Genomic DNA, 23,943 nt, shown 5'->3' on the forward strand with positions numbered 1-23,943 from the left:
CGCGGGACTATGGCATGTGAACATTGGAGGGAGGAAGAGAAGAAGCCGATAGCATCGACAGCGCCGCACAACTGCATTGACGGCGTCGCGTTGGCCTTCGTGTCACAGTCAAGATCGCCAGTCACCTTCTGGGCCCAGGCGTGTCGCTTTTGGTGCCGCATTCAACAGCGATGCGGCGTTGTCTAAGTATAGCCATTTTTATTCCGCCCATCATGTTGAAAATGAGCGCCTAAGACGTTGCAGACCAATGGTTTGGGCAGTGAAGTGAGGTTCTGGAGGAGATGCAAGTCTGAAACGCAGCATGTTTCAAAGCCGGCGTGACGCTGAGCGGTGATTGGCCGAGCGCAAGCGCAGCGCGGTTGCTCTCACGGAAGTCCTGTCGCTTCTTTCAACTCCCCCGTGCAAGGAGAGGATGGAGCCAACACATTTTCGCAAGTTTCGCATTTGAAGGCGCTGCTGAAATGTGTCTATGTCTCTCACAAGATGGAAAGTAACGACAACGACCGGCTTGACGACAACGACCAGCCTGACGACAGCGACCGGCCCAACTGGCGTAGGAAACAGACCTCTCTCTACGACGCCGTAGCAGGCCGCGTGGGCTACGAAGGCTTCCTAGGCGAAGAGGTCCCCTCCAAGCGTCACGGCGAGACTAGCCGCTCTGCCACCGCTGTGCCGCCAGAGGAGGTGCTGTTCCGACGCAAAGGCGCGCCAATACGCTATGAGGAAGACGACATCTACCCCGCCGACCGCCACCTAGGTCCCCACCAGCGTCTTCCGGATTCGGATCTCCTGAAAACGATCCATGCCTATGCCAGCGATTTCTACGCGAAGACTGGGAGTCAGATCGACTTCAAGAGCCTCGATGAGACTGCTCTGCTTGCCATGGGTATTCTCCTTGAAGAGGCGGCTGCCGAGTCGCTCGGGAAGAGCGGCGATCTAGCTTTAATGGAAGGTCAGATGGACGACCATGACATTGCTGGACCTTCTCCGGGCTCGAAGGATTTCTCGCATGTCACGCGCAACAGGAGTGTCATCGACCGCGGTCAATCGACGGCGAACTTCTTCCGCAGCCAGGCAGCCAGACGTCCGAGAAGTGCGAGCGCAAGATCGACCCGCAGCCGTTCGAACGGCTGAAAGAGTCTGCAGTGTACCTCACACGTACGCATTCAAGCAAATCAAGCCGAGTCATCATCCCCGAATTTAAGACCTGACACAGGTCGATCATTCAAACCAGTCACCCTGATTGGCGGATCGGCCAATTGTCTTGCTGGACCGGCCTGGCGTCGCAGGAATGGTTTGACAGCCCGGTTCGATTACCCTCAACACTGTCTTCATTGCCCAGAAGCAGAGCACAATCTGCATTGACAGACTTGGAGCGCCATGATGAGGTGTGTCGTGCAAGACTCACAGATGTCACGATCGAGTCACAGGGCCAGGACGAGAGCTGTTGAAGTCAGAGAGGTGTAACACCTTCTTCAACAACCTCAGGATTAGTGGTAAAGGTGTAACACAGGAGTGAGCTTGATGGATGCCTAAGTCTCAGCAAGCACCAAGCTGTGCACTACGCTCACGTAGCAGCCCACGCCATAACATCATGACACGGTCACACGGATTGGCCATTCACAGCGGTCGTTCTGTGTCTACACAGCTACATACGCCGACCAAAGCATGCTTGCAACTTCAACCAGTCCGATGTGCCATAGCAGTGATCACGCTATCTCTAATTCATGTCGATGCTTCCTGTTCAAGCTCATCTCCAATTCCTTCGTCAAAGTCTGCTTCGCCCTCTACCACATCACATAACCATATCATCATCCCCCGCATCCCCGCCCGAATGCACCACCATCCCAAACCTCTCCCTCGCAATCCTCTCATTCATCGCCTCCCAATCCGCGTGATTGCGCACCTGCATGAAAGCCCCATACTGGTCCTCCATCCCCTGCTGCTGCTGTTGGTGCTGTTGCTGACCGGGCCACAACCCCGCCGAAGCACCGTACACGGGCTCCATCGACGACGCCGACGCCCCGCTCGAACGGTAGCCATCCATGATGTACGGCTCGGCGTCGCTAACGGGGTGCGCGGCCGGTTTGCTGGACGCGATAGACGCGGCGCGCATGCGAGCCGCGGGCGGCCAGGCGGGTTCCCCGGCTTGCCGGATGGGCGAGATGCGCGGCTCTATGTGCGTGTCGAAGACGAGGTTTTGGCGCTCCTGGCGGACGGCTTGCGCTTGCGCTTGCGCTTGGGTTTGCGCTTCGTAGCGCTGGCGCGCGGAGGCTTCTTCCTCCGCGAGGCTGGTTGGGATCTGCGTGGCGTGGAGGTGCTGCTCGAGGGAGTAGGAGGGCGGCGAGATGCGCCAGAGCTCGAGCAGGCGGAGCCGCTGGTCGAGGTCCGCGTTGCAGTAGAGGTGGAGTTGGTTGGGGAGGAGGGCTGAGGGGTCGATGGAGTGGTCGCGGAGGGTCTGAGCGATGTTTTCCGGGAGCACGGCTTCGCGGTAGGAGGGAGGTGGGCTGGTGGGTGGCTCTGAGGTGGTGTCGTGGCCGAGGTGGTGGCTGTGGGTGTAGTGGGCTGAGGCGTAGTGGATGGTGGGCTGCTCTTGCTTCTCTGAGAACTGCTGTTGGGGCACTGGCTCGACAAAGGCATGTTGGTGGTCTTGCTGCATTTGATTTCCTGAGGAAAAGTTCATGCGCTGCGCAAAAAGCGCTGCGAGCTCGTCGTGCTGTGATTGATCCATACTTGCCGCCTTTGCAGCAGTCTCGGGACGGTGTTTCCAAGCGGTTTGCGAGTATGCTGCGATGTGGTTAGCGAACTGAATGTCGAAAAGCCGTGCCCACCATTCTTACACAGGGGGCGTTCTTTCTGCGAGCTATGAAAGGCAACTGAATTGCGTTATGGCGAAGTGGCCACTCAATTGGCGAACAAAGAGAAGCGCGCTGTTACCGGACTCTGTGTAGTAGCGGTCGCGGAATTTGGTATGCGATGTTGCGATCGCTCCTGCAAAAGCAGATACTCGCAATGCAGGCAAGACAAATGACAGGCCTCGTTGGCAGACCGTGCTTTCCTGTGCGCTGCAAGACTCGTGGAAACTGGACACTTCTTTTTAGCTTCTCAACAGGCACTTCTGGCGGGAAGTGCTGGCAGCTGTGCAAGTCAGGTGGGGTGCCTCTGCGGCTTTGTTCTGCTGCGGTGAATGAGATCCAATTTCAGTAGACTGCGGGCTATCAAAGGCTATCTACAGGAGGAGAGGAAAGGAGAGAAGTGGTCGGTCGCGGGCAGAGAATAATGAAGGAGTCATCGTGATATATAGGCGGTATGGGCGACGGGGTGGGATAGTGGGCAGATGACGCCGCGCCAGCGGACTGAAACGTCCTCTAACCGCGGGATGGTCGGGCCTAAGGCCTCAAGGCACGCGGTGATTGGGCGGGCAGCTGTTTTGCTTGGGCAGAGCTGCACAAGGGCCTGTTTCGCTGCATCTCGTCGTGAAGGCTGCTGCGCCAGACGCTGCTTGGTGTATGAGATGGCTCAGACCTCCCTCGCGCACATTCGATACAGATGAGGCTGGTCGCTGCAATTGACCGCGTGAGATAGCGTTCCATGCGCAGGAAACGACGCAGGCGACAGTCGGTGGACAGCCAGATACAACCGGGTCGAGACTCCGAGATCCGTCTGTGTCTCGCTGTCTCGCTGATGGTGGCCTCAGGCGTCCACGCGCTTGTGACGCGGGCTTCAGTTGCCTGTGAGCTCAAGCAACGCTGCTTCAACACCATAGCTACCACTCCACACTCACTGCCACCGCCAACCCCATCACTCTGCCCTTGCGACTCTCAGGATCTTTGCTTCAGTTCTGTGTACTATCTCCCGGTCACGCCAAACACAAATCAACATCGCACATCTTCCTAAACCGGCGCCATGGTGAGCACAATCGCTCGTCCGCTCACAAACGCCGCGCGCTGACATGAATCGTAGACGTCAATAGGCACCGGCTACGATCTTTCCAACTCCGTCTTCTCTCCCGATGGTCGCAACTTCCAGGTCGAATACGCCACGAAAGCCGTAGAGAACGGCGGCACCGCGATCGGCATCCGGTGCAAGGATGGCGTTGTGCTGGCCATGGAGAAGCTCGTCACAAGCAGACTCATGAAGAAGGACGCGAACAAGCGCATCGCGACTGTGGATAGGAATATCGGTGTTGTACGTCGCAGAGCGCTCGTGTCTCCCAGACGGAATGGCTGGATTCGCTAACACATCGACTCTCAGGTCTCCGCTGGTCTCGTCCCCGACGGCCGCCATTTCGTCTCTCGCGCGCGCGACGAAGCGTCCAGCTGGCGCAGCACCTACAAAGCCCCGATCCCCGTCGCCTCGCTCGCAAACCGCATGGGCTCCTACGTGCAAGCCTTCACCCTCTACTCTTCCGTTCGCCCCTTCGGCATCACCGCCATCGTCGGCGGCTTCGACGCAGAAACCGAGGTCGACGTCGACGGCGCCGTCGGCAGCGGGCCCAAGGTCGGCTCCGGTGGCAAGACGCAGGGCGTCAAGGAGGGCGGCCCATACCTGTACATGATCGAGCCCTCGGGTCTCTACTGGGGCTACTACGGCGCGGCGACGGGCAAGGGAAGGCAGGCGGCGAAGGCGGAGCTGGAGAAGCTGAACCTGGACCCGAAGAAGGGCGACACTATCTCATTGGAGGAGGGCGTCAAGGAGGCGGCGAGGATCATCTACGTGGCGCACGAGGACAGCAAGGACAAGGAGTTTGAGCTGGAGATGACGTGGATCTCGGCTGTCAGCGGGCCCACGAAGGGCAGGCACGAGGATGTACCGAAAGAGCTGAAGGACGAGGCGGAGAGGCTGGCGAAGAAGGCTCTTGAGGGTGATGACGAGATGGAGGAGTAGACTTCTTTCGAAGTGCTGTACGAATACCGCGAGATACACTCTGCACGCCGCATAGAGAGCGGCATACGAAACGGACATAGCATGGCTTTATTGATGTCGAGACGCCAATTCAAAGCCTCTCAGCAATCTACTGTCACTGAAAGTGATAGGCTTCCCCTTTCCCGACTTAAGAAGTGTCAAGATTCGAGCGAGATCTGATATCCTTCCTTCAGGCGTCCAGGATTCACGAGCTTTCAGACGCTCACCATGACTTCCGTTACGCGGAGAGGAGCTATGTCGTAGCAGCTAAATTCGCTTTTCAGCGCGCATAGAACTACCTCCATTTTTCTGAACAGGCTGATGATCATCACAGGTGCGACTCTCATCCATCGGTCCGGCCCAAATGCTAATCATTTATCACAAATGCAGCTCACGGACAAACATAAACTCATGACACACCAAGCCAATTCCCTCCCACCTACAACTTCGCATTCCACGCCGCTCTATCCGCCGACTCCAGCACCCGCTCCCTCCCATCCCAGAAAAGCGGGCACAGCTGGAACCACTTCTCGCGGCTGCAGACCGAGTGCACGCTGCGCTTGTGCCCGAGGTCGACGTACTTGCCGATCGTCAGCCCGACCGCGTTCTCGTACGACAGGATCGTGCCGCCCGTCGCCCGCGGCTCGCCCACCACGCTCGCCGTCCGCACCTCGTCCAGGAAGCAGTAGTGGATGCAGCTCGAGTACCACGCGTTGACGCGGTGCGAGCCCCGGAACGACGCGTCGCCGACGAGCGAGTGCCGCCCGCGGTCGTAGTCGTCCGCTCTGTAGTGCGCGCCGTAGTGGTCCTCCTGCGGTTGGGTTAGTGGACTGTGATACGGTGTCTTCGGACCGGCGGCTTACCTTGGCCCAGTACAGCTCGTAGTACGAGAAGCGGGTGTCGTTGAACCGGCCGAAGAGGCACAGGACGTGCGGGTCGAAGTGCAGCTTGCGGAGGTACTCGCGGTGCTCGTCGAGCGTGCCGGTCTCGTTCCAGCCCTTGGCGACGCGCGGGTCGTTCTGCCACGTGTTGAACAGCTTCAGGTGCTCCGCGTCCTCCCAGTCGATGACTTCGAGCGAGAAGTGCTCGTCGAGCTCCGGGATGTAGCGGCTGTAGCAGATGGATCCAGGATGCGGTTTGGGCTGACGTGTTGGGTGCATGGTGTAGATCGGCTGCTCGGGGAATTTCATCGTGAATTGCTGGTGTTCGGGCATCGCTGGATACTGGGAGATGGGCTTCCTGGCGAGCCCTTGGGTGCCGTCGCCTACGGCCCAGATCGGTCGGGGGCCTGTTGGCGAAGCGGCTCCTTGCCAGAATGCGCTTCTCAAGATCAACAGGTCGCCGTCGGCGATACCGTCATTCTGCACAGGCCGCCATGGTTGAGGGTGCTCGATTGCAAGTCCGGTGGCAAGCAGTTCTTGACGGATCACGCTCTTCCCATATCCCTCCAGAGCCAGTCTGAAATACTCGATCGTCGGATGGGCAAGATAAATAGCATGAACGACGTTCCAGATCTGGGCCAGAGATGGAGTTTCCTGGCTCGGCCATTCAAAAGTCGTCTTTGGGCTTCTGTATGCTCGGGCCCAAGCGCTGTTGTCATTGTCGGGGGGACACTGTTTGGCGGTTCGTGAAGTCAGGTCTCGCCATGAGAGCGACTCTGAATGCAGTGGTTCTGGCAAAGATGTTGTGCTGGGTGGCTGATCGTCCAAAGCCAGAACGAACTTGGCGGGCGTGACGTCCGCGTTGCATCGCACTTGATATGAGGTGAGAAACGGATGCGGCAGTTTCACCGCGGGGTATTTTTGTGGTGACATGATGGTTTGGCAATTGAATTGTTCTGAATATGAATTGCGATCAATGTAAGTCGTAGCAAAAGCGCAATTGGACGAAAGTGAAGAACGGGTCTTAAAGATCCGATTAAGAGACACAAGACCTAGCTGGGCCGCGGCCTTGGTCGTAGGAAGTGGACCGGCTTGCCTACCATCCTGGGCTGCTCGAATCGCGAACCGAGCATGGCAGGTACGAAAATGGCAGCTAGTTCTCGCCAAACCCAAAATTCGAGACGAGGGCTACCGTCCGAGATGCCTAGCCTCCTCGTGGCGCCGATACCGCGGCTGGGGTGCCCTAGATGTTCCTACACCTACCAGTGCGGGCATATACGTCTTTGGCACATTTACGATCGTCTTAAAGAAACTACTCGAATTCGTTTGCGAACCATCCATTCAATATGTCTTCTGGATCGGTTCAGACCGACCACAAGAACTTCATCGTCACCTTTCCACGCTTAAAAGTCATCCAGGTGACACTAAACAGACCGAACAAGCTGAACTGCATCGACACTGCTACGAGTAAAGAAATCGCAAAGGTCTGGGAGTTGCTCGATCACGGTGAGGATTTATGGGTTGGCATCATCACAGGAAGTGGAAGGGCTTTTTGCACAGGAGCAGACCTCATCGGTAAGCCGAACCTCCAAATGCTGCGGGCTTCCTCGGAACTGACGATGTACGTTAGAATGGAATGAAATGAACAGAGCCGGTGTAGTCAACGACATGTCGGCGCCAGGGCTGGCTGGACTCCCACGTCGTGACGGAAAGAAGCCAATCATCGCCGCGGTCAACGGAATCACCATGGGCGGTGGATTCGAGATGGTGGCCAACTGCGACATAGTTGTTGCTTCATCGGCTGCAACCTTCGCTTTGCCAGAAGTGAAGCGAGGAATCGTCCCCGTCGCTGGATGCTTGCCACGATTGACGCGGACTCTCGGTCTGCAGAGGTGCACCGATCTGGCCCTGACCGGCCGTAGCGTCAGCGCCACGACGCTGTACGACTGGGGCCTCGTCACCCGCCTAATTGACTCATCAGCCGACGTGGTCGACGCCGCCGTTCAGGTCGCAGAGGAGATGTGCCGCAACAGCCCAGACGCGCTAATCGTTGCCCGCAGAGGGATTCGGATGAGTTGGGAGACGGGCAACGCTGAAGAGGCCGTGTCGAGCTTGGCGGAACATTGGTACCCTCGCTTGGTTGAGGGGGCCAATTTTGCCGAGGGCATCAAGGCGTTCTCGGAGAAGCGTAGCCCGCAGTGGGTGAATTCCAAACTGTGATCCGTTGGAGTGGGAGAGGTAGAGAACTAGTGAGGGACCCATGTGTGATGCATGGTCGGGCGTCCAGGGATCCACTCTGGGATCAGATAAAAATTTCTCATCAGATAAATTCCCCACAACGTTGCATGCGAGGTCGGCGAGACAGGGATCTCAGTCTCAAATGGTAGAATGTTAGCGAGCCAGCACGCCGTGAGGTGTGAAGCCCTTGCTCAAGAAGTGTGGCTGTCCAAGCTCGAAGCTTGGGCTTAGGGCTGGAAGCTGCTCGGGTGGACTCGGGTCCGTGCGAGGATCTGATTATTTTCCATCTGATAATTCTATCACTTCTCGGCGGCCCACCCTGGTGCCGCCATCTGTTTTAGCGCGCATTGTTCGAGGGATTGCTCCGGAGGCGCACGACTAGTCATGTCTTGCAATGCATTGACCTTCTTCGTGAGAAGGGCTCGTACGTTCAGGCAAATGGCCCACCACCATGGCGGCATTAGCCGACCTCGGAGTGTTCTTGCTTGCTGTCAAGACTCGTCCAAGATATTGGCGTGTCGTACTAGGCCCAAGGTGAGACTGTTAGTGTTGGTCGAAAGACGAAGACTTGGACTGCTGCATGCTAAGCCGCTCCTTTCATTCATCCATCTTGGCCCTACCTCTTGGACAGCCTTGGAAGAAAGGCGATCATCGACACGACTGATTGGCAGCCCTCTACTGCGGCGATGCAGGCTGTACAGAAATTCACGGGCTACTATCGGCTGCTAGTAGCTGGCAACCCTTCGAAGATCGAGATTCTGACATTGGTTGCTGGTGCCATTTTCTCGATAGCAGCGGGAGTTCCTTTTCCGATCATTGGCATCTTGTTCGGTGAACTCTTGGACGACTTTAATGGAACGACATGCAGCCAAGGAGATCCATCAAGCGCGGGATACCAGGGTGATATCAACGACAAGATCTTGATCATCTTCTACTTGGCAATTGCACAGTTCGTTCTGATCTATGGTCATCTCTTCTGCTGGAGTTATTCTGGTGCTAGACTCGCACAGAGACTTCGGGAGTCTTACCTGCATACTCTCTTGCGACAGGAGCCATCCTATTTTGACAACCTGCCGCCAGGTGAGGTTGCATCCCGCTTAGACAGCGATATTCAGACGATTCGATCAGGAACAGCAGAAAAAGTGGGAATATGCCTTTCCAGCTTTTCCTTCTTCGTCACGGCGTATATCGTCGCATTTATCAAGAACTGGGAACTTGCGGCAATGCTGATCTCCTTAATCCCGGCGTATCTACTGATGTCGTTCATCGGTGGCCACTACATTGAGAAGTACACCGGACTTATGTCAGATCACGCTGCTACCGCAGCTTCCATCGCCTCCGAGTCGCTGTCAAATCTGGTCGTAGTGCAAGCTTTTGGTGCAAATCTTCGTCTAGAGGAGAAGTTCTGCAAAGCCCTTGCAGCGTCTCGCCACGAGGGCATCAAGAAGGCCACGGCAATCGGAGTACAGTCTGGTATCCTGTACTTCGTTGCGTATGCGGCGAACGGCCTCGCGTTCTGGCAGGGGAGTCACCAAATTGCCGAAGCCGTCCGTGACAGCACGGGTGGCACTACAGTCGGAGCTGTGTTCACTGTGATTTTCATCCTGGTCGAAGGTCAGTTCTTTCCACAAGCCTATCCAACGCAAGCTAATCAATGTGCAGCCACTCTACTTCTGAGCCAGGTTGCTCCCTTCATTCATCTTTTTGCGGCCGCGGTCGGCTCATACGAGAAGTTGAGAGTCGACATGGATCGACAATCTCTCATCGATGGTACCTCGCTTGAAGGTGTTCGACTCCCGAACCCTGAAGGCAAGATTGAGTTCAAAAATGTTTCGTTCGCCTATCCTTCTAGGCCGGAGATCACAGTCCTCGAAGAATACAATCTTGAGATCCCAGCCAACAAGCACACCGCTCTGATAGGTCTTTCCGGTAGCGGCAAGTCGACCATTGCTGGGCTCGCGACCAGACTATACGATCCAAACGAGGGCCAGATTCTCTTCGACGGGGTGAACATCCGTGATCTCAATGTCTTCGATCTCAGGAGCTCTATTAGCTTGGTACAACAAGAAGCTCCGCTTCTCGACAGATCACTATTGGAAAACATTGCACATGGCCTAATCAACTCCAACTCCCCGGAGCACGCAGATGTCAAGGCCACATTGCTGGGTACGGATCTTGCAGATGTAGCTGCGGATGTTAGAGATGGTCAAGACCTTGAGATATCGGCAGAGAAACGTGGACCGATCGTTCTCAAGATCGTCCACCTGGTGCGAAAAGCAGCGACCCTCGCAGATGCGGATGACTTCATTCGTGCGTTGAAGCAAGGGTATGGCACGGCTGTAGGTGCCAGTGGACGCCTCATCAGCGGCGGTCAGAAGCAGAGGATCGCTCTTGCAAGAGCCCTCATCAAGGAGCCCAGAGTTCTCATTCTCGATGAAGCCACAGCGTCCCTCGACTCTAGAAGCGAGCAACGAATCCAACGGGCCATCGGAAACATCTCCAACGGTCGTACCATGATCACAGTGGCTCACAGACTTTCCACCATCACGCATGCGGACAACATCGTCGTGATGCAAAAAGGCCGACTTTTGGAACAAGGAAGCCACGCCGAGTTGTTGGCTCGTAACGGCGCCTATGCGGACCTCGTGAAGTTGCAGACCCTAGGAACGGCGTCTTCGAGCGACGGAACGACCAGCGAGAGCGAGACTGTTGCAAAGTCTGAGCCTGTTGCCTCATTGAGCTCGCTTAACGAGAAGACTGAACACGTAAGCGAGCATCAGGTGGACAACGAAAAGAAGGAAACTGCTAGCAATAAAGACGAATCTGCAGATGCTGAAGAAGATGAGCCTCCTTCGCCTAGAAAGTCTATTTGGGCGCTGGCGAAAGGCTATGCACCTGCTTTGAGGCCTCACACGCTGGTCATTTTTGTCGCACTTCTTGGGTCAGTAGTCGTCGGCGGCGCATTTTCCGGCGAAGCGGTCATCTTTGGTAATACCGTGGGAAGCCTGAACCCGTGTAAGACTCCTGGTTTCATTAGGTCCCACGGAAACCTTTTCGGGCTGATGTTCTTCGTACTTGCGATCATTGAGTTTTTCGCCAACTTGATCAGCTGGTCCGGATTTGGATGGACGTCTGAGCGTCTTGTCTACACGGTCAGGGTTCTTTCTTTCCGGTCACTCTTCGAGCAGGATCTTGAATGGCATCAGTCTGAAGGGCGGACGCCTTCAATGCTCTTGTCCTACATTACTCGCGATGGTAATGCTCTTGCAGGTCTGAGCGGATCTGTCCTCGGCACCTTGTTCTCCATCACCGTCAATCTCTTCGCCGCCATTATCTTGACCCACATTGTTGCCTGGAAGATTGCTTTGGTCTGCTTGTCCTTGGTTCCGCTGCTCCTAGGATGCGGTCTCATGGAACTCAACGTTCTCGGAAAGTTCGAAGAGAAACACGAGACTGCGTGCACCAAGTCTGTAGCGATTGGTGTGGAGGCTGTCACTTCTATCAAGCTTGTTGCTGCACTTTCCTTAGAAGAGGAAACCCTGGGCACATATAAGAGATCTCTGGTCGGCCCGCGCAAGGAAACGTTCAAGGTTATTCTGCAAGCTAGCTTCTGGCAGGCAATGACTTATTTTCTCGGCAACTGCGTGAATGCACTTTCCTACTGGTGGGGAGCAAAGCAGATCATCGCTGGAAACTATACGCAGACTCAGTTCTTGATCGTTGTCTTCTCTCTCCTGGTCGGTGCATTGCTTTGGGCACAGATGTTTGCTCTGGCGCCTGAGCTGTCCAATGCCCGAGGTGCAATGGCAAGAATTCTGAGCTTGATCGAGATCGGATCTGACGGTATGAGAGGTCATGTTCCCGACCCCAGCATCCAGCCGCGCCTTGAAGATAAGGACGTGGAGGCTGTCGCTGAGTCAAAGCCTGTCCACCTTTTTGATGGCCGGCCATCTGGCGTCCAGTTCTCGAATGTGCACTTTACCTATCCCGCCCGCCCGGACTCTAAGGTTCTGAACGGTCTAGATATAAACGTTCAGCCAGGTCAGTTTTGCGCCCTAGTCGGGCCAAGCGGCGCTGGGAAGTCCACGATCATATCTCTCATCGAGCGCTTCTATGTGCCGCAGTCTGGCTCTATCCTCGTCGACGGTGTCGACATAACCAAATTCCGAGATGTGTCCTTCCGCGATGCGATTGCTCTAGTACCTCAAGAAAGCGTACTGTTCGAGGGCACCGTCGCATTCAATATCGGCCTGGGCTCAAGGCCATCGCAGGAGGCCACCATGGACGAGATTATCGAGGCTTGCAAGCTGGCCAACATTCACGACACCATTAATGATCTACCAGATGGCTACAATACTCTCTGCGGGCCGAATGGTAGCCAGTTCTCCGGTGGACAGAAGCAAAGACTTTCCATCGCCAGAGCGCTCGTCCGCAAGCCTAAGCTGCTCATCCTTGATGAGTCGACTAGCGCTCTTGATGCAGAGTCTGAGAAATTATTGCAGGATAGTTTGGATCAAGTTGCGAAGGAGACAACTGTGATTGCTATTGCGCATCGTCTGCGCACTATTCGAAAGGCCCATATGATCTTCCAAATCGAGGCTGGCCAGTGCCTGGTATCTGGAACGCATGAGGAGTTAATGTTGAAATCGGAGACATACCGCGAGAACGCGATGCATCAGACAGTATAGAAATACATAGTAGATAGTGTCCAATTTCTGCGAACTCATAACATGTACATGATCAAGTCTGATCCCTCAGTCTCCAAGGTTGAGATTTATACGATATTGGGGAAAATTTGTTCCAATGTGAACATACTTATCTTAGAAAGCTATGGAATCGGCAGCTTATATCTTCAATACAGACTTCGGATCTGCCACCTCCTCAAAGACACCAGCAAACTCTTCCAAGATGGCCTTGACTCTCGCCGAATCTCTCTCGCTCCCAACGACACCCACGTGCATCTGCCCTTCTTTGACAAATGTGACGGCCTTGAAAGGGTGCGCCGCGTCTCCATGAGGGAGCAAAATGTCCACCTTACATGTACCGTCCGCGAACGGCATAGTGTCAAAGTCTTCAAAGTCCTGGTGATGGACGATAGAGTCGTAGAAAGACGCATTCGGTGCCCAATCAGCGCAATTCGTCGCAATCTGGCTGAAACCGAGGAAGTCATGCGCTGCCGACTCAGCCATTTGAGCCTGCACGGAGCGCAGCAGATCTATGGACGTCCACTGATCCTGCAGCTGGACACGGACGGGAATGATGTTGTAGCAAGGTCCGACGACTCCTTCGACGTTGTCCAGGTCAATGTTGCGGCCAGAGCTGACGGCGCCGAATGTCACGTCGGACGTACACGTCTGGCGAGCCAGAAGTAACGCCCAAGCCGCGCTCAGCAAATTTGAAGTTGTAATTTCGGTTGGTCGGTCCGAAACGATGACCTGCCTCGACAGGAACAGGCCGCGATCGGTCACTTCCTTTGAAGTGCCTCCCAGGCGAGTCAAATGTGAGCCTTGTAGTAGCCTTCTCCAATATGACTGCGCAGCCTCAAGTGCATTTTGATGGCGAGTGGCAGCGACGTAAGCTGAGAATGGCACAAATGGCGCGATCTTAGAACCAGCGTATAGATGCTCGAAGTCTTGGAGTAACCTTGGAAGAGAAACACCATCGTACTGTGCATGCGAGAGACGAACAACCAAGCCAATACGGCCCTCGTTGTCTTCAACCATGAAAGCTTTCAGGAAAGGCTCTTCTAGCGTGAGTTCGGACTCCGCGTCATCATTGCAAAGCATATTGATGGCTTGCTCCAACGGTTCCTCAGCCTTGTAATGGGACAAAGTCCCCTGGAGCTTCTTCAGGACCACCTGGAAATAACTCGATTCGTGCTGAACAAACACAGTGCGGAGTATGTCGTGTGACTCAACAAGGCTATCGTACGACTTGATCAGCCGCTCTCGATCGATATCGTTCTCAAAGCACATCATGGTGTACTGAACAGAGGTCCGCGGCTCACGAATAGTCGCCCGAACATCTAGTGACTGTAAATCCGTTGTCGGCAAGACGTCCAGGATGGCCCAATTTTGGTCAACGAGTTTCGGCTGAATATGACTGGAAACAAAGTATTCAGCGTTAGAGACAGCCAATGTGGAGTATGGCTTGTAAGTCTTCGCTTGCGCTTGCGGGACCTTGTTCACTTTCAAAACCCGTGCGGCGTCGCTCAGGCGCATGTTTTGGAAGATGTCTGCCACGGTCAGGCTGTGTCCCTGTGAGCGAAGGTTGGAAATCAACTTCATCGCCAAGACAGAGTCACCGCCGAGGCGGAAGAAGTTGTCATCAACGTCTATTTGCTCCGCCGGGATTCTCAGAACTTCCGACCAAGCCGACCGGAGGATATTGGCCGGGCCACTAATGGTGGCGTTCATAGCACTGCTAGACCAAGCTTGTTTGAACCCTTCATTCAGCTGCGCAAGATCATCAGAGGAGAGGCTCGCTGCCAACCGGTCTAGACAAGCACGGTCTGGCTGTCCGATCGAGTCTGAAGGGATGCTATCAACCACGGCATATGCCAACGGCAACATGAAGGATGGCAGTGAGTCTCGGATGAATTTGTCAAAGCGCTTCGTCGCAGCGGCGAGATTCACGGATATCAATGCGCAGATCGTCGTTTGACAGCTTCGGGGGCTAGCATCCCCGCAAGTCAGATCCTTTGGCTGGTCCAAGAGCTTTAAGGCGTTGTCCTCGAAGGGCGGTTGTTCGATGAAAAGGACGGGACCAGTCGACGATGCGAGGGCTTTCTCACCAGCTGCTCGGTGGATGACCGTGGCAATGACGCGGGCACTAGGCGGTAGATGCACGGAAGCATGAGCCTCAAGTTCCGCGACATCGACGGTGTGGCCTTCGGCGGAAAGGAATTCGGCCTTCCTGCCCACAAAGGTCAAGCTACCATCGGCTTGCAACTGCACGAGATCTCCAGTTGACTTGATAGGGGATGATCGGCCTGGACACGAAGGGCTTCCTGCCAACAACCACGGGGGTGACGGTTCAGTCGTTCCATGAAGGAGAGACCCTTCAAGCCAAAGCTCGCCAACAGTACCAATTGGAGATAGCAGTGCAGTATTTTGTGGATCACAAACCCACGGTACCAACGCGCGAGGGTACTGTGATCCTTGCTTGGTGGAGTTGCTTGCTCGAATTGTGTCCGTTGAAGTGTCGAGCTCAATCGGCGGGTCCTGATTCCAGAGCCACAGCTGTTCTAACTCCGTCGCAGGCAGGCAAGACACCTCACTGACAGGCTTTGAAAGATCTTGCACGATTTGCGAGCATGCGTTTTCAAGTTGTGCGAGTACTCGTTCCATTTGCGCAACTGACACCAGGTCTTTGTCGAAACTTGCACAGACTCGGAAGCCATCGCTCCGGATTCCGAATGCCAACATCAATGGGTACGGGTTGAAGTGCAAAGCCTCGCGCACAGGATCACCCTTCGCAAAGCCAAGCTCATTACCATCATACTCAGGCTCCGGCTGGATGACCAGACCTGTGCCGGCCTCGCAAGCGTATTGCGCATCCGTGCTGACCTTGCGAATGTTCTGCATACCCATATGCTGGTACGAAATTCTGGACAGAACGCCTTGCTGCACCGCTTGTAGATACGCGTGGACGGACATGGTGCGGCGCACTCGGATACGCATCGGTATCGTCGCGATCATGGGACCTACGATGCTTTCGGCACCATGGAGGGGGATGTCTCTGCCTGTGAGAGTCTCACCAAAGACGACATCATCACTTCCGGTGTACTGTGAAGCCACAAGGGCCCAGGCGCCACGAATGACGGTGGCTTTGGTGAAAGGGGAGCAATCGCTTGCATTGAGTGGAATGATCCTCTCTACCATGCCGTTTGGCGTAGGCATGTAGTCCCGAGTGGGGAGTCTTGGGAATTGAGATCCCGTCGCACCGTTCAGCTCTTGGCGCCAGAATTCGTTCATCGTTGCGGCATCGACGTTTCCGAGATATCGTACGAAGTCTTTCATGTACGCTAGTGGTTCGCTCTGGTGATCTTGCAAGTAGTTGCGCAACTCTTGTAGAATGATGGGCTCAGACCAGCCGTCATATAAGACGTGGTGGACTGTCCAAACCATGTATCGCTGGTTTGATTTGCCGTCTTCGATAACTGCGTAGCGAGCAAGCTCCTGGCCCAATTCTGACTTCTTCTGAAGATCTTGTTTCAGGTATTGTTCCAAATCTGTCGCCAAAGCCCATTCGATGCCCTCGCTAAGGACTACCTGCTGTAGACCAGGCTCCTGCAATTGGGCTAAGCGGGTGCGCAAAATCGGGTTCGCTGCCACGACCTTTTCCCACGCATTCTTCCAAGCCTGGGTATCAATATGTGAGGGAATCTTTGAGATCCGTTGAGCAATATATGCTTCGTTAGATTTGAGTGAGAAGGTGAAGAGAGACTCTTGTGTTGGCGTGCAAGGGTAGATGTCTTCGACAGCAGTGGGCTCCAAACCGCAGGCTTGAGCAGCTTCGATGCATGCATCTTCAACAGAGCGACTGATCATGGAGAACGCGGGCATTTCCTCGCGATAGGATCCATCGCATAGCCGCACAACGCTGGCCATTCCAGCGAGCGTAGGGTGGTTGAAAGTGTTCATTACCGTAGCTTCGATGCCAGCGTCGCGGCAAGCGGATACCATCTTCATTGCGGCCAAGGAGTCACCGCCTAGTACGAAGAAATTGTCGCCTGCGCCAACAGCGCTTTCGTCAAGCTTGAGTATATCACACCAAACCCTCCGCAATCGTGACTCCATCTCGTTCAGCTCCCGAGACTCCGTTGCGGTTGTCGAAGACCCCTGATCAAGCTGCTGGAGATCAACCGTCGCTCCGAATTGTCTCAGCATCTTACGATCAGTCTTTCCCGAAATCAAGACGGGAAGCTTATTGACAGGAATATATGCGGTCGGGACCATATACCTAGGGAGGACCTTTGAGATCTCTGTGTTGGCTTCAGCTAAGGCGCTGCGTACGTTCTCGGGGAGCTCCACAGCTACAATGTCACCTTGGGTCGATGCATTGACGGATTGAAAAGTGACAAACGCCACCAAGGTTGACTGTCCACCCATGGAGGCAGGCTTGATGACCTCAGCGATGACGGTCGCGTCTGAAGGAAGACGAGCATTCAGCTGACTCTCAATCTCACTGAGCTCGACGCGCTGACCTCTTAGCTTCACCTGGGTATCCTTTCGTCCAGCGAAAACGATTCCTCCAGATCCATCGGGGTCGTACTTGCCGAGATCTCCGGTTTTGTAGAGTCGACCCTTGCGGCCCGTGTGCCCTTTGTGGCCAGCAGCGAGCCACCTTGGGTCCTCGATGAAAGCAGCAGCTGTCTTTTCTGGATCATTGAGGTAACCTTGCCCAACAATCGGGCCCTCTACTAACAGCTCACCCACAGCGCCGACGGGCAGGAGGACTTCGTGGTCATTAGGATCAACAATCCACATTGCGGCACCGTTACCAGTTCCAATGGAGATGTAGGGTCGGCCAGTAGCGGTGTCGCTGTTGATAGTGCATCCGATCGTGCATTCACAGGGCCCATATCCGATGACGATTCTGGCGCTTTTGCCCCAGAGAGCAACATCACTAGCCGCGGCTGCCTCTCCGCCGAGTCCCAAAGCTTCGAGAGAATCAATGACGTCTGGCTCTAATATACGAGCAAGCGAAGGTGTAAGGCCAGCATAGTTGATCTGCATCTTCCGGATTGCGTTGTTAATGTCATTCATCCTGTCTTCGTCAGATGGAATGCACAGACAGCCACCGTTGCCCAGAGTCAATAGCATGCTATCGATGCTAACATCGAAAGCATATGAGGCGAAGTCGAGCACTCTCGATCTCTCCGTGTATCCAACTGCCTGGGCTCTAGGTAGTGCACTGCTGGTATACGTTCGGTGCGAAATTTTGACACCCTTCGGCGTTCCAGTACTTCCGGATGTGAAGATCAAGTACATGAGCGCAGTTGGTGGGACAGCATCCAGCTCCGGTGACGCCTCTACGTCCGCTGACGATTCGAAAGCACCGGCTTCTATTACCAATAGGCTGCCTTTGGGAAGGATGGTTTCAGAAAAGCTGAGCTGTTGGCGAGACGACAGCATTATTCTGGCGTTGACCTGCTGCGCCATATTCTGAAGCCGAGCCAGGGGAAGAGATGGATCCATCATGACTAGAGTGCCTCCTGCCTTCATCACTGCTAGTACGGCGACAATGGTCCATCTTGACTTTTCGAAGCAAAGCGGCACAAAGTCATGCAGCTTGACTCCTTTCTCTAGAAGACGTTTCGCGGTAATTGTGGAATAATTGTCAACTTGGCCGTATGTCAATTCTCCATCCCAGGAAGAGATTGCCACTTTAGACGGGAAAGAGCGTGCCTTTTCGGAGATCAGGTCGTGCATGCAAAAGTCGTGTGTCGGGGGAAGAGTGTGATTCCAGCTCCAAATATCGTCCAGATCTTGGACCGTGGGCTTGATGATTTCCTCGATGGTTGCATGAGGCTTTCTTATGCATGCTTCAATAGTCTCAACCAGGACGCCCATCAGTCTGGACACCGTCCACTGAGGAATGTTGTCTGTGCTGAATAAAGGTTGGATGCAAAGCTTGCCGGCATCAAGCCGTAGGCCGTAATGAACAATTCCCTTTCCACGTCCCGTTAGTTAATTGCAATTTTCTCATTGACCAGATGCACACCTACCTCGTCCTTTGCTTGGTCAGATGTTTGTGACAGAGATCCGCTACTGAAGTATAACGAAGCAGGCTCTGCCATCTGAATTTGCTGGGGCTTTGTGATTGACGGAATCATTCCAGAGAGATTGGCTGTAGCCTGTCCAGCATGACTCTGCATCCCAATCGTAACATCGCCGGGAGACAAGCTCCTGATCGAGTCTACGTTGCTCAATACAGCAGATGCGTCATTGTACTTCCATTCGAAACGGACTTGACTGCTTTCTTGTATCCGCAGAAGGACGATGAGCCATGAGATCAGAAGGAGTTCATCCCGCATGCCGGTGGGCGTGGCGCAATTGTCTGGCGCCAGGCCAGCGATTTCAAACCGCCTGGCTTCCATATCGCCGGCTCCAGCGAACGCCATATTCTTCAATGTGAGTTGTCTCTTGTCATGCGTGCTTGTTGCAGCATGCGTTGACCAGTCGTCTCGGGAATATTCTGTTAGTACATGTAACGCAAGGGAACGGTAAACGAGTAACAATCATAAGCTCGAGTAACACATCACGGCAGTACCCGAGGCACAGGTCCAGTAGCTTAGCCTACCTCACGACTACAGAGCATGGAGACTTGCCTGGCCGATGTCGCCGACACACAACGTCCAAGGCGACGAGGGCGAAAATAGCCGCGTCCGAGAAGTGACAGTGGCACACACGAAGGGCCAACTCGTGCACAAGACGGCGTGGCACCGCAGACGCACGCGCGAAGGCTAGGGCATGCCCTGGACGAGCCACGCATCTGCAGCTAGTGCAAACCGCCATGTTGATGGGAACGTTGGTCTTTGCCAGTGAGAGGCCAAAACACGGAGTCGTGCGGCAGCGTCGAAGTCAGCGGCCTCTCGGCTGCGACGCGGCAAAAATAATCTGATCCGAGCGAGCCCTGCGCCAAGAGGAAATCACCCCTGCGAAGCTAATAATAAGGCAGACTCCACAGACAACGACAGCCACAAGCAGACATGCAGACTCTAGTCAACAGTCCGAGCTCCCGTGTGAGGTGTGGAAAAATTTATCAGACCATCTGATTGACGATGCCCAATGTAGACGTCGGCCGAGCGCCATGGCGTGCAACGTCGCACGGCAGACTTCGCCCTTGTGCGCGCTAGCCGCTGGTAGCGAGGGCTCAACAAAATCTGATAACTGCTCTGATCCATCTTATCATTTTCATTTGTCCAGCATTACAAGGATGCGGGTCTCTTGGGTCCGTCAAGTCAATGCTCGATTGCATCAGCCGAGGTCGGGAGCGCGAGCGTAGGCTTGTCGCCAGAGCTACGATGGATGGCGGTGTCGTGACACTTGCAGCGCTTGCAAGCCCTCCTCCAGTCCGTCAGAGCGCGTTCGTACGCAGGAGGTCGCAGGAAGTTCTCTACGTGACACGGCGTTGTTCAGCATTGGTCCCAGTCATCTGTCACTGCGAGCGAACAGCCGACATCCTCCCACGTGACCGGATCTCACAGACATCATGTCCAAGTTCTGGCCCAAAGGTGGTCTCCCTGGCATCCTTCATCATTATGTATGTATCTACGGTCTAGCTAGCTCAAGCTTACGTTGCTGATGATTTCGTTGTAGGCGGAGAGTCTTGTGACCTTCGAGTATACCGGAAGCACGGTCCGCAAGCCTCACAGCCTACTGTTTGTCGGAGGCTTGGGCGACGGCATAGCGACGACTTCATACATGTCCTCATTGGTCTATGCACTGCAGCCCACACAATGGTCTCTCTTCACCATTAACCTGTCGTCGTCGTATCAAGCGTGGGGTCTTGGCCATCTCGACAGAGACACTACCGAAATCGCGCAATGCATTGATTATGTCAATGAGTACAAGCAAGCAAAGTTCGGTGGCGGCAAGATTGTCTTGATGGGTCATTCTACTGGCAGTCAGGACGTTCTCCACTATCTTTACAGACCTAATCCCCACAACAGCATACCTGCCTTTGACAAGGACCTCCAGCATCGCAAGAGGCCTGTCATTGACGGTGCAATCATGCAAGCTCCAGTGTCAGACAGAGAAGCGATCCACTGGGTTTTGGAGAAGGGCTTTGCCGGCAGATCTCCAAGTGATTGTCGCGCGGCATATGACAAGCTGATTGCTATCGCACAAGAAGCAGCGAGTCAGGGCCGAGATTGCGATACTTTGCTGCCTTTGGAGACTACCTCAGCGCTGTGCTACCCAGCCACTCATCCCATCAGCGCTCGCAGATTTCTAAGTCTCGTCAGCCCGGAGAGCCCTCAAGCTCCCCAGGAGGATGACCTTTTCAGCTCCGACATCAGTGATGAGGAGTTGGACAAGACCTTTGGCATGATCCATCAACAAGCACTGCTCAGATACAAACTTCTGGTACTACCTTCAGGGTCAGACCAAGCAGTTCCTGACTGGGTCGACAAGAACGCAGTTCTTGCGAAGTGGAGGAAAGCTGTCGATCGAAACGGTCTATCACAGATCTGGGATGCGGAGAACAGCGGTCCTGTGCCAGGTGCTTCGCACGCACTGAGCAATGACGATCAGGAAGGGCCAAGGCAGTATCTCGTCGAAAGGGTTCAGAACTATCTGAATGGGCTCGAGCGGGCGCTATTACCTGCTTCGACAGAAGCAAACACATCATGAGACAACGGCAGCGTTCAAAGATCACAATGGAGCCTCTTCGTCTCGTCAAACTCGTCCCCTTTGAGCCAGCAATTTCTAGCGCAATCGTTCAAACCATGTGATCGAGTCGGAAGTAAGTTCTTCCTGGCGATGTCTTGGGACGAAGAGGTATCCTGCTCTCACGTTCTCGGGCATTACTCAATGCCGCAACGATCGACAAACGTATGGCATGACATGTGAATCGTGGGCCTTGGATGGTCAACGGCCTCGGCTACAAGAGGATCCGTCGACCGTTGGAAAAAGCCGGCGGATGTGCCATGCGTCCGCTTCTGGGAACGCCCCACAATCTGATAAGATTCAGCCTTCTCGTGTTCGTCGACTAAGAAGATAGCGTGCAAGGGTCGCCCGGAATCTCGGACAAGCTTTGGCGCAAGTCTTGGTCTGGCTTCTCGGCCGCGATCCACAGGCAAGGCTGGGCTTCAGCGCCATTCCCGCAGCCAACCCCCAAACCAGCAGCCAAGCAGCGCTACTGCACCGAGGCCGTCCAGCGAGTTTTCTTTCTGCAAACCCTAGATGAATGTAATTATTATCTGATCATCTGATGTGGGCCCCGATGTCGCTCCCATACCAAGCCGCGCGCGAGGATGGAGCTACGGCTCCTCCAAGCCACGTTCTGGTCGGTGAATGCCGCATAACTCGGCGGGGTCGGAATCGTGCGAGCCATATTGAATCATGCAGCAGCTGAACTTGCAACGTGGGTGATCCGTAGCGAGACTTCGTTGGGTGTAAGCCGCGCAAGGCTAAGTGTGCACTGTTTGGCATGATGGCAGTCAAGTCCCAAAGAGAGAGCCCGGTCCCTGGGCACGCAGCGGATGGGCGGTGTTGTACCAGGGCACACAAGGGTCGATTTACATGCTCGGACGATTCTTCTTCCGTCGATGCAACCCGCGGAAACGCTTACTTGCAAGCATTCAGACCTGTCGCCTTGTAGCCGGAGTTCACTTTCATCACATCAATTGTCGAACAAATGGTTTCTATCACTGCAAACATGGAATCCCACGGCGACGGTCTGTCAAATTTCGATTCGAGTGGTACAGATCATTCAACGACGTACGACGTTGTCTGCATCGGTTTCGGTACCAAAGGCCTGGCTTTCACTACCGTACTTGCCGACCATGACCCTTCACAGAGAGTCCTTGTCGTTGAGCGAGACAGCCGCTTCAACAATGATCTGGGTTTCGCGGCTGAGGATGGTTCTGCTGGTTCTACTTTCCTTCGGGACCTGATCACCCTTCGCAACCCGCGCTCAGAATTCACGTTCGTCAACTTTCTGCACGAGACGAATCTCCTGGTCGCTTTCACCAATGCATCGCAGCTCACCACGTCGAGGCGGCTGACAGCTCGCTATATGGCATGGGTAGCCCAGAAGATCGAGCAGCTTGGCTGGGTGAGCTTCAACAAAGAAGCTGTCAACATCAAGCCGACCAGCATTGCCGCCAATGGCCAGGTCACTAGGTGGACGATTGATCTGAGAGCTAGTGGCACCGGAGCCGCGTCGAAAGTCAGCTGCAAACGCCTCATTGTCGCCACTGGAGCTCAGTCCCGGCTTCCCAGGTCTCTCGCCTCCCCAAAGCTCTCTTCAAACGTGCTACCGTTGAGCAAGTCGGCGGAGCTGTTGAAGAGGATTCACAATGCTGATCGGGCACTCAGCATTGCGATTATTGGTGCTGATCAAGAAGCTGTTGAGCTGTTTGAGCACTTGATCTCGGCTCCTGGCCAACACCGTGCCACCATGATACTAGCAGGCTCTGCTCTGCGTGTCGAAGACTGCACTCCATTGTAAGAACCGAACAAGGCACCTCTAAACCCGATCCAAGCTGACAACTTTAAAGTACACAAGAGATGATCGATGGAGCGAACAACACATCCCTTCACCATCTCCCACCTGAAGTCAGGCAAAGGATGCTCGCAACTAGTGTGGCCGCCGAGTTTCCCACCGTGGACCTGCACACTCTCGAGGCCTTGTACGTCCTTCTCTACACTCAGCATATCCAGCAGCACGACAAGACGCAGCACCGCTTCCACCTTAAGCCGCACACTCGCATCAGCGGAGCTCAGCTGCAAGACGCAAAAGTGCAGCTTACTGCCAGCGACGTCAGGTCACACGCGGAGACTCAACTTCCCGACCTCTACGACTTCGTCATCGCAACGACCGAGCGCGAAGCCCTCCCCGGTAAGCCTCTGCTGGCTCCGCTCTCCCGAATGTTCGATTCCGGCAACGGATCCTGGACTGTTGACAGCGGCTACAAAGTCAACTTCCGAAGGAACGTTCTGGCCCCTGGTTGTGGTCTGTGGGTAATGGGTACTCTCACCGACCCGAAAGTGCGACGCGACAACTTCAGCGTCCTCTCCGCCAGCGCAGGCCGCGCTCTGGAAAGCATGCTTGAGGTTGCGCAAGTCGGAGAGACTGAGGAGTCGGCTTCGAAGTATGGTCAGCTTGCGATGTTGTAAGGAGTTCTTTTGGCAAACGTGTATGGGTGTTCCGGTGTCATTGTCTAAGGGCCTAGAGGTTATCAAGG

At 54.7% G+C, this 23,943-nt stretch overlaps 9 protein-coding genes across 9 annotated transcripts; 6 read left to right on the plus strand and 3 right to left on the minus strand.

Moving 5' to 3' along the window:
• Positions 1 to 483: 483 nt before the first annotated feature.
• On the plus strand, positions 484 to 1,134 carry WHR41_03099 (uncharacterized protein; the record flags this gene model as incomplete). The annotated part of the gene is made up of 1 exon (XM_069371705.1): positions 484 to 1,134. One exon carries the CDS (start codon positions 484 to 486, stop codon positions 1,132 to 1,134), a length of 651 nt encoding a protein of 216 aa, XP_069231354.1.
• A 661-nt stretch (positions 1,135 to 1,795) lies between these two features.
• Positions 1,796 to 2,731, minus strand: WHR41_03100 (uncharacterized protein; the record flags this gene model as incomplete). The annotated part of the gene is made up of 1 exon (XM_069371706.1): positions 1,796 to 2,731. One exon carries the CDS (start codon positions 2,729 to 2,731, stop codon positions 1,796 to 1,798), a length of 936 nt encoding a protein of 311 aa, XP_069231517.1.
• Positions 2,732 to 3,609: 878 nt separating this feature from the next.
• WHR41_03101 (uncharacterized protein) lies at positions 3,610 to 5,013 on the plus strand. The gene is made up of 3 exons (XM_069371707.1): positions 3,610 to 3,909; positions 3,964 to 4,188; positions 4,255 to 5,013. The coding sequence occupies exons 1-3, from the start codon at positions 3,907 to 3,909 to the stop codon at positions 4,885 to 4,887; spliced, it is 861 nt and encodes a 286-aa protein (XP_069231570.1). The 5' UTR covers positions 3,610 to 3,906; the 3' UTR covers positions 4,888 to 5,013.
• Positions 5,014 to 5,344: 331 nt separating this feature from the next.
• Positions 5,345 to 6,719, minus strand: WHR41_03102 (uncharacterized protein; the record flags this gene model as incomplete). Its single annotated transcript, XM_069371708.1, has 2 exons — positions 5,345 to 5,716; positions 5,769 to 6,719. The coding sequence occupies 2 exons, from the start codon at positions 6,717 to 6,719 to the stop codon at positions 5,345 to 5,347; spliced, it is 1,323 nt and encodes a 440-aa protein (XP_069231430.1).
• A 227-nt stretch (positions 6,720 to 6,946) lies between these two features.
• On the plus strand, positions 6,947 to 8,006 carry WHR41_03103 (uncharacterized protein; the record flags this gene model as incomplete). Its single annotated transcript, XM_069371709.1, has 2 exons — positions 6,947 to 7,361; positions 7,417 to 8,006. The coding sequence occupies exons 1-2, from the start codon at positions 7,133 to 7,135 to the stop codon at positions 8,004 to 8,006; spliced, it is 819 nt and encodes a 272-aa protein (XP_069231431.1). The 5' UTR covers positions 6,947 to 7,132.
• A 704-nt stretch (positions 8,007 to 8,710) lies between these two features.
• On the plus strand, positions 8,711 to 12,712 carry WHR41_03104 (uncharacterized protein; the record flags this gene model as incomplete). The annotated part of the gene is made up of 2 exons (XM_069371710.1): positions 8,711 to 9,638; positions 9,687 to 12,712. The coding sequence occupies 2 exons, from the start codon at positions 8,711 to 8,713 to the stop codon at positions 12,710 to 12,712; spliced, it is 3,954 nt and encodes a 1,317-aa protein (XP_069231428.1).
• Positions 12,713 to 12,868: 156 nt separating this feature from the next.
• Positions 12,869 to 19,235, minus strand: WHR41_03105 (uncharacterized protein; the record flags this gene model as incomplete). The annotated part of the gene is made up of 2 exons (XM_069371711.1): positions 18,757 to 19,235; positions 12,869 to 18,700 (listed from the first exon to the last, which is right to left on the minus strand). The coding sequence occupies exons 1-2, from the start codon at positions 19,150 to 19,152 to the stop codon at positions 12,869 to 12,871; spliced, it is 6,228 nt and encodes a 2,075-aa protein (XP_069231429.1). The 5' UTR covers positions 19,153 to 19,235.
• Positions 19,236 to 19,957: 722 nt separating this feature from the next.
• WHR41_03106 (uncharacterized protein) lies at positions 19,958 to 21,385 on the plus strand (the record flags this gene model as incomplete). Its single annotated transcript, XM_069371712.1, has 2 exons — positions 19,958 to 20,294; positions 20,351 to 21,385. The coding sequence occupies exons 1-2, from the start codon at positions 20,244 to 20,246 to the stop codon at positions 21,383 to 21,385; spliced, it is 1,086 nt and encodes a 361-aa protein (XP_069231426.1). The 5' UTR covers positions 19,958 to 20,243.
• A 1,027-nt stretch (positions 21,386 to 22,412) lies between these two features.
• Positions 22,413 to 23,875, plus strand: WHR41_03107 (uncharacterized protein; the record flags this gene model as incomplete). Its single annotated transcript, XM_069371713.1, has 2 exons — positions 22,413 to 23,203; positions 23,257 to 23,875. 2 exons carry the CDS (start codon positions 22,413 to 22,415, stop codon positions 23,873 to 23,875), a joined length of 1,410 nt encoding a protein of 469 aa, XP_069231427.1.
• Positions 23,876 to 23,943: the final 68 nt, after the last annotated feature.

This window comes from Cladosporium halotolerans, assembly GCF_011745625.1.
Source record: "Cladosporium halotolerans strain TM138-S3 chromosome Unknown Sca7, whole genome shotgun sequence".
In the NCBI taxonomy this organism is placed as follows: domain Eukaryota; kingdom Fungi; phylum Ascomycota; class Dothideomycetes; order Cladosporiales; family Cladosporiaceae; genus Cladosporium; species Cladosporium halotolerans.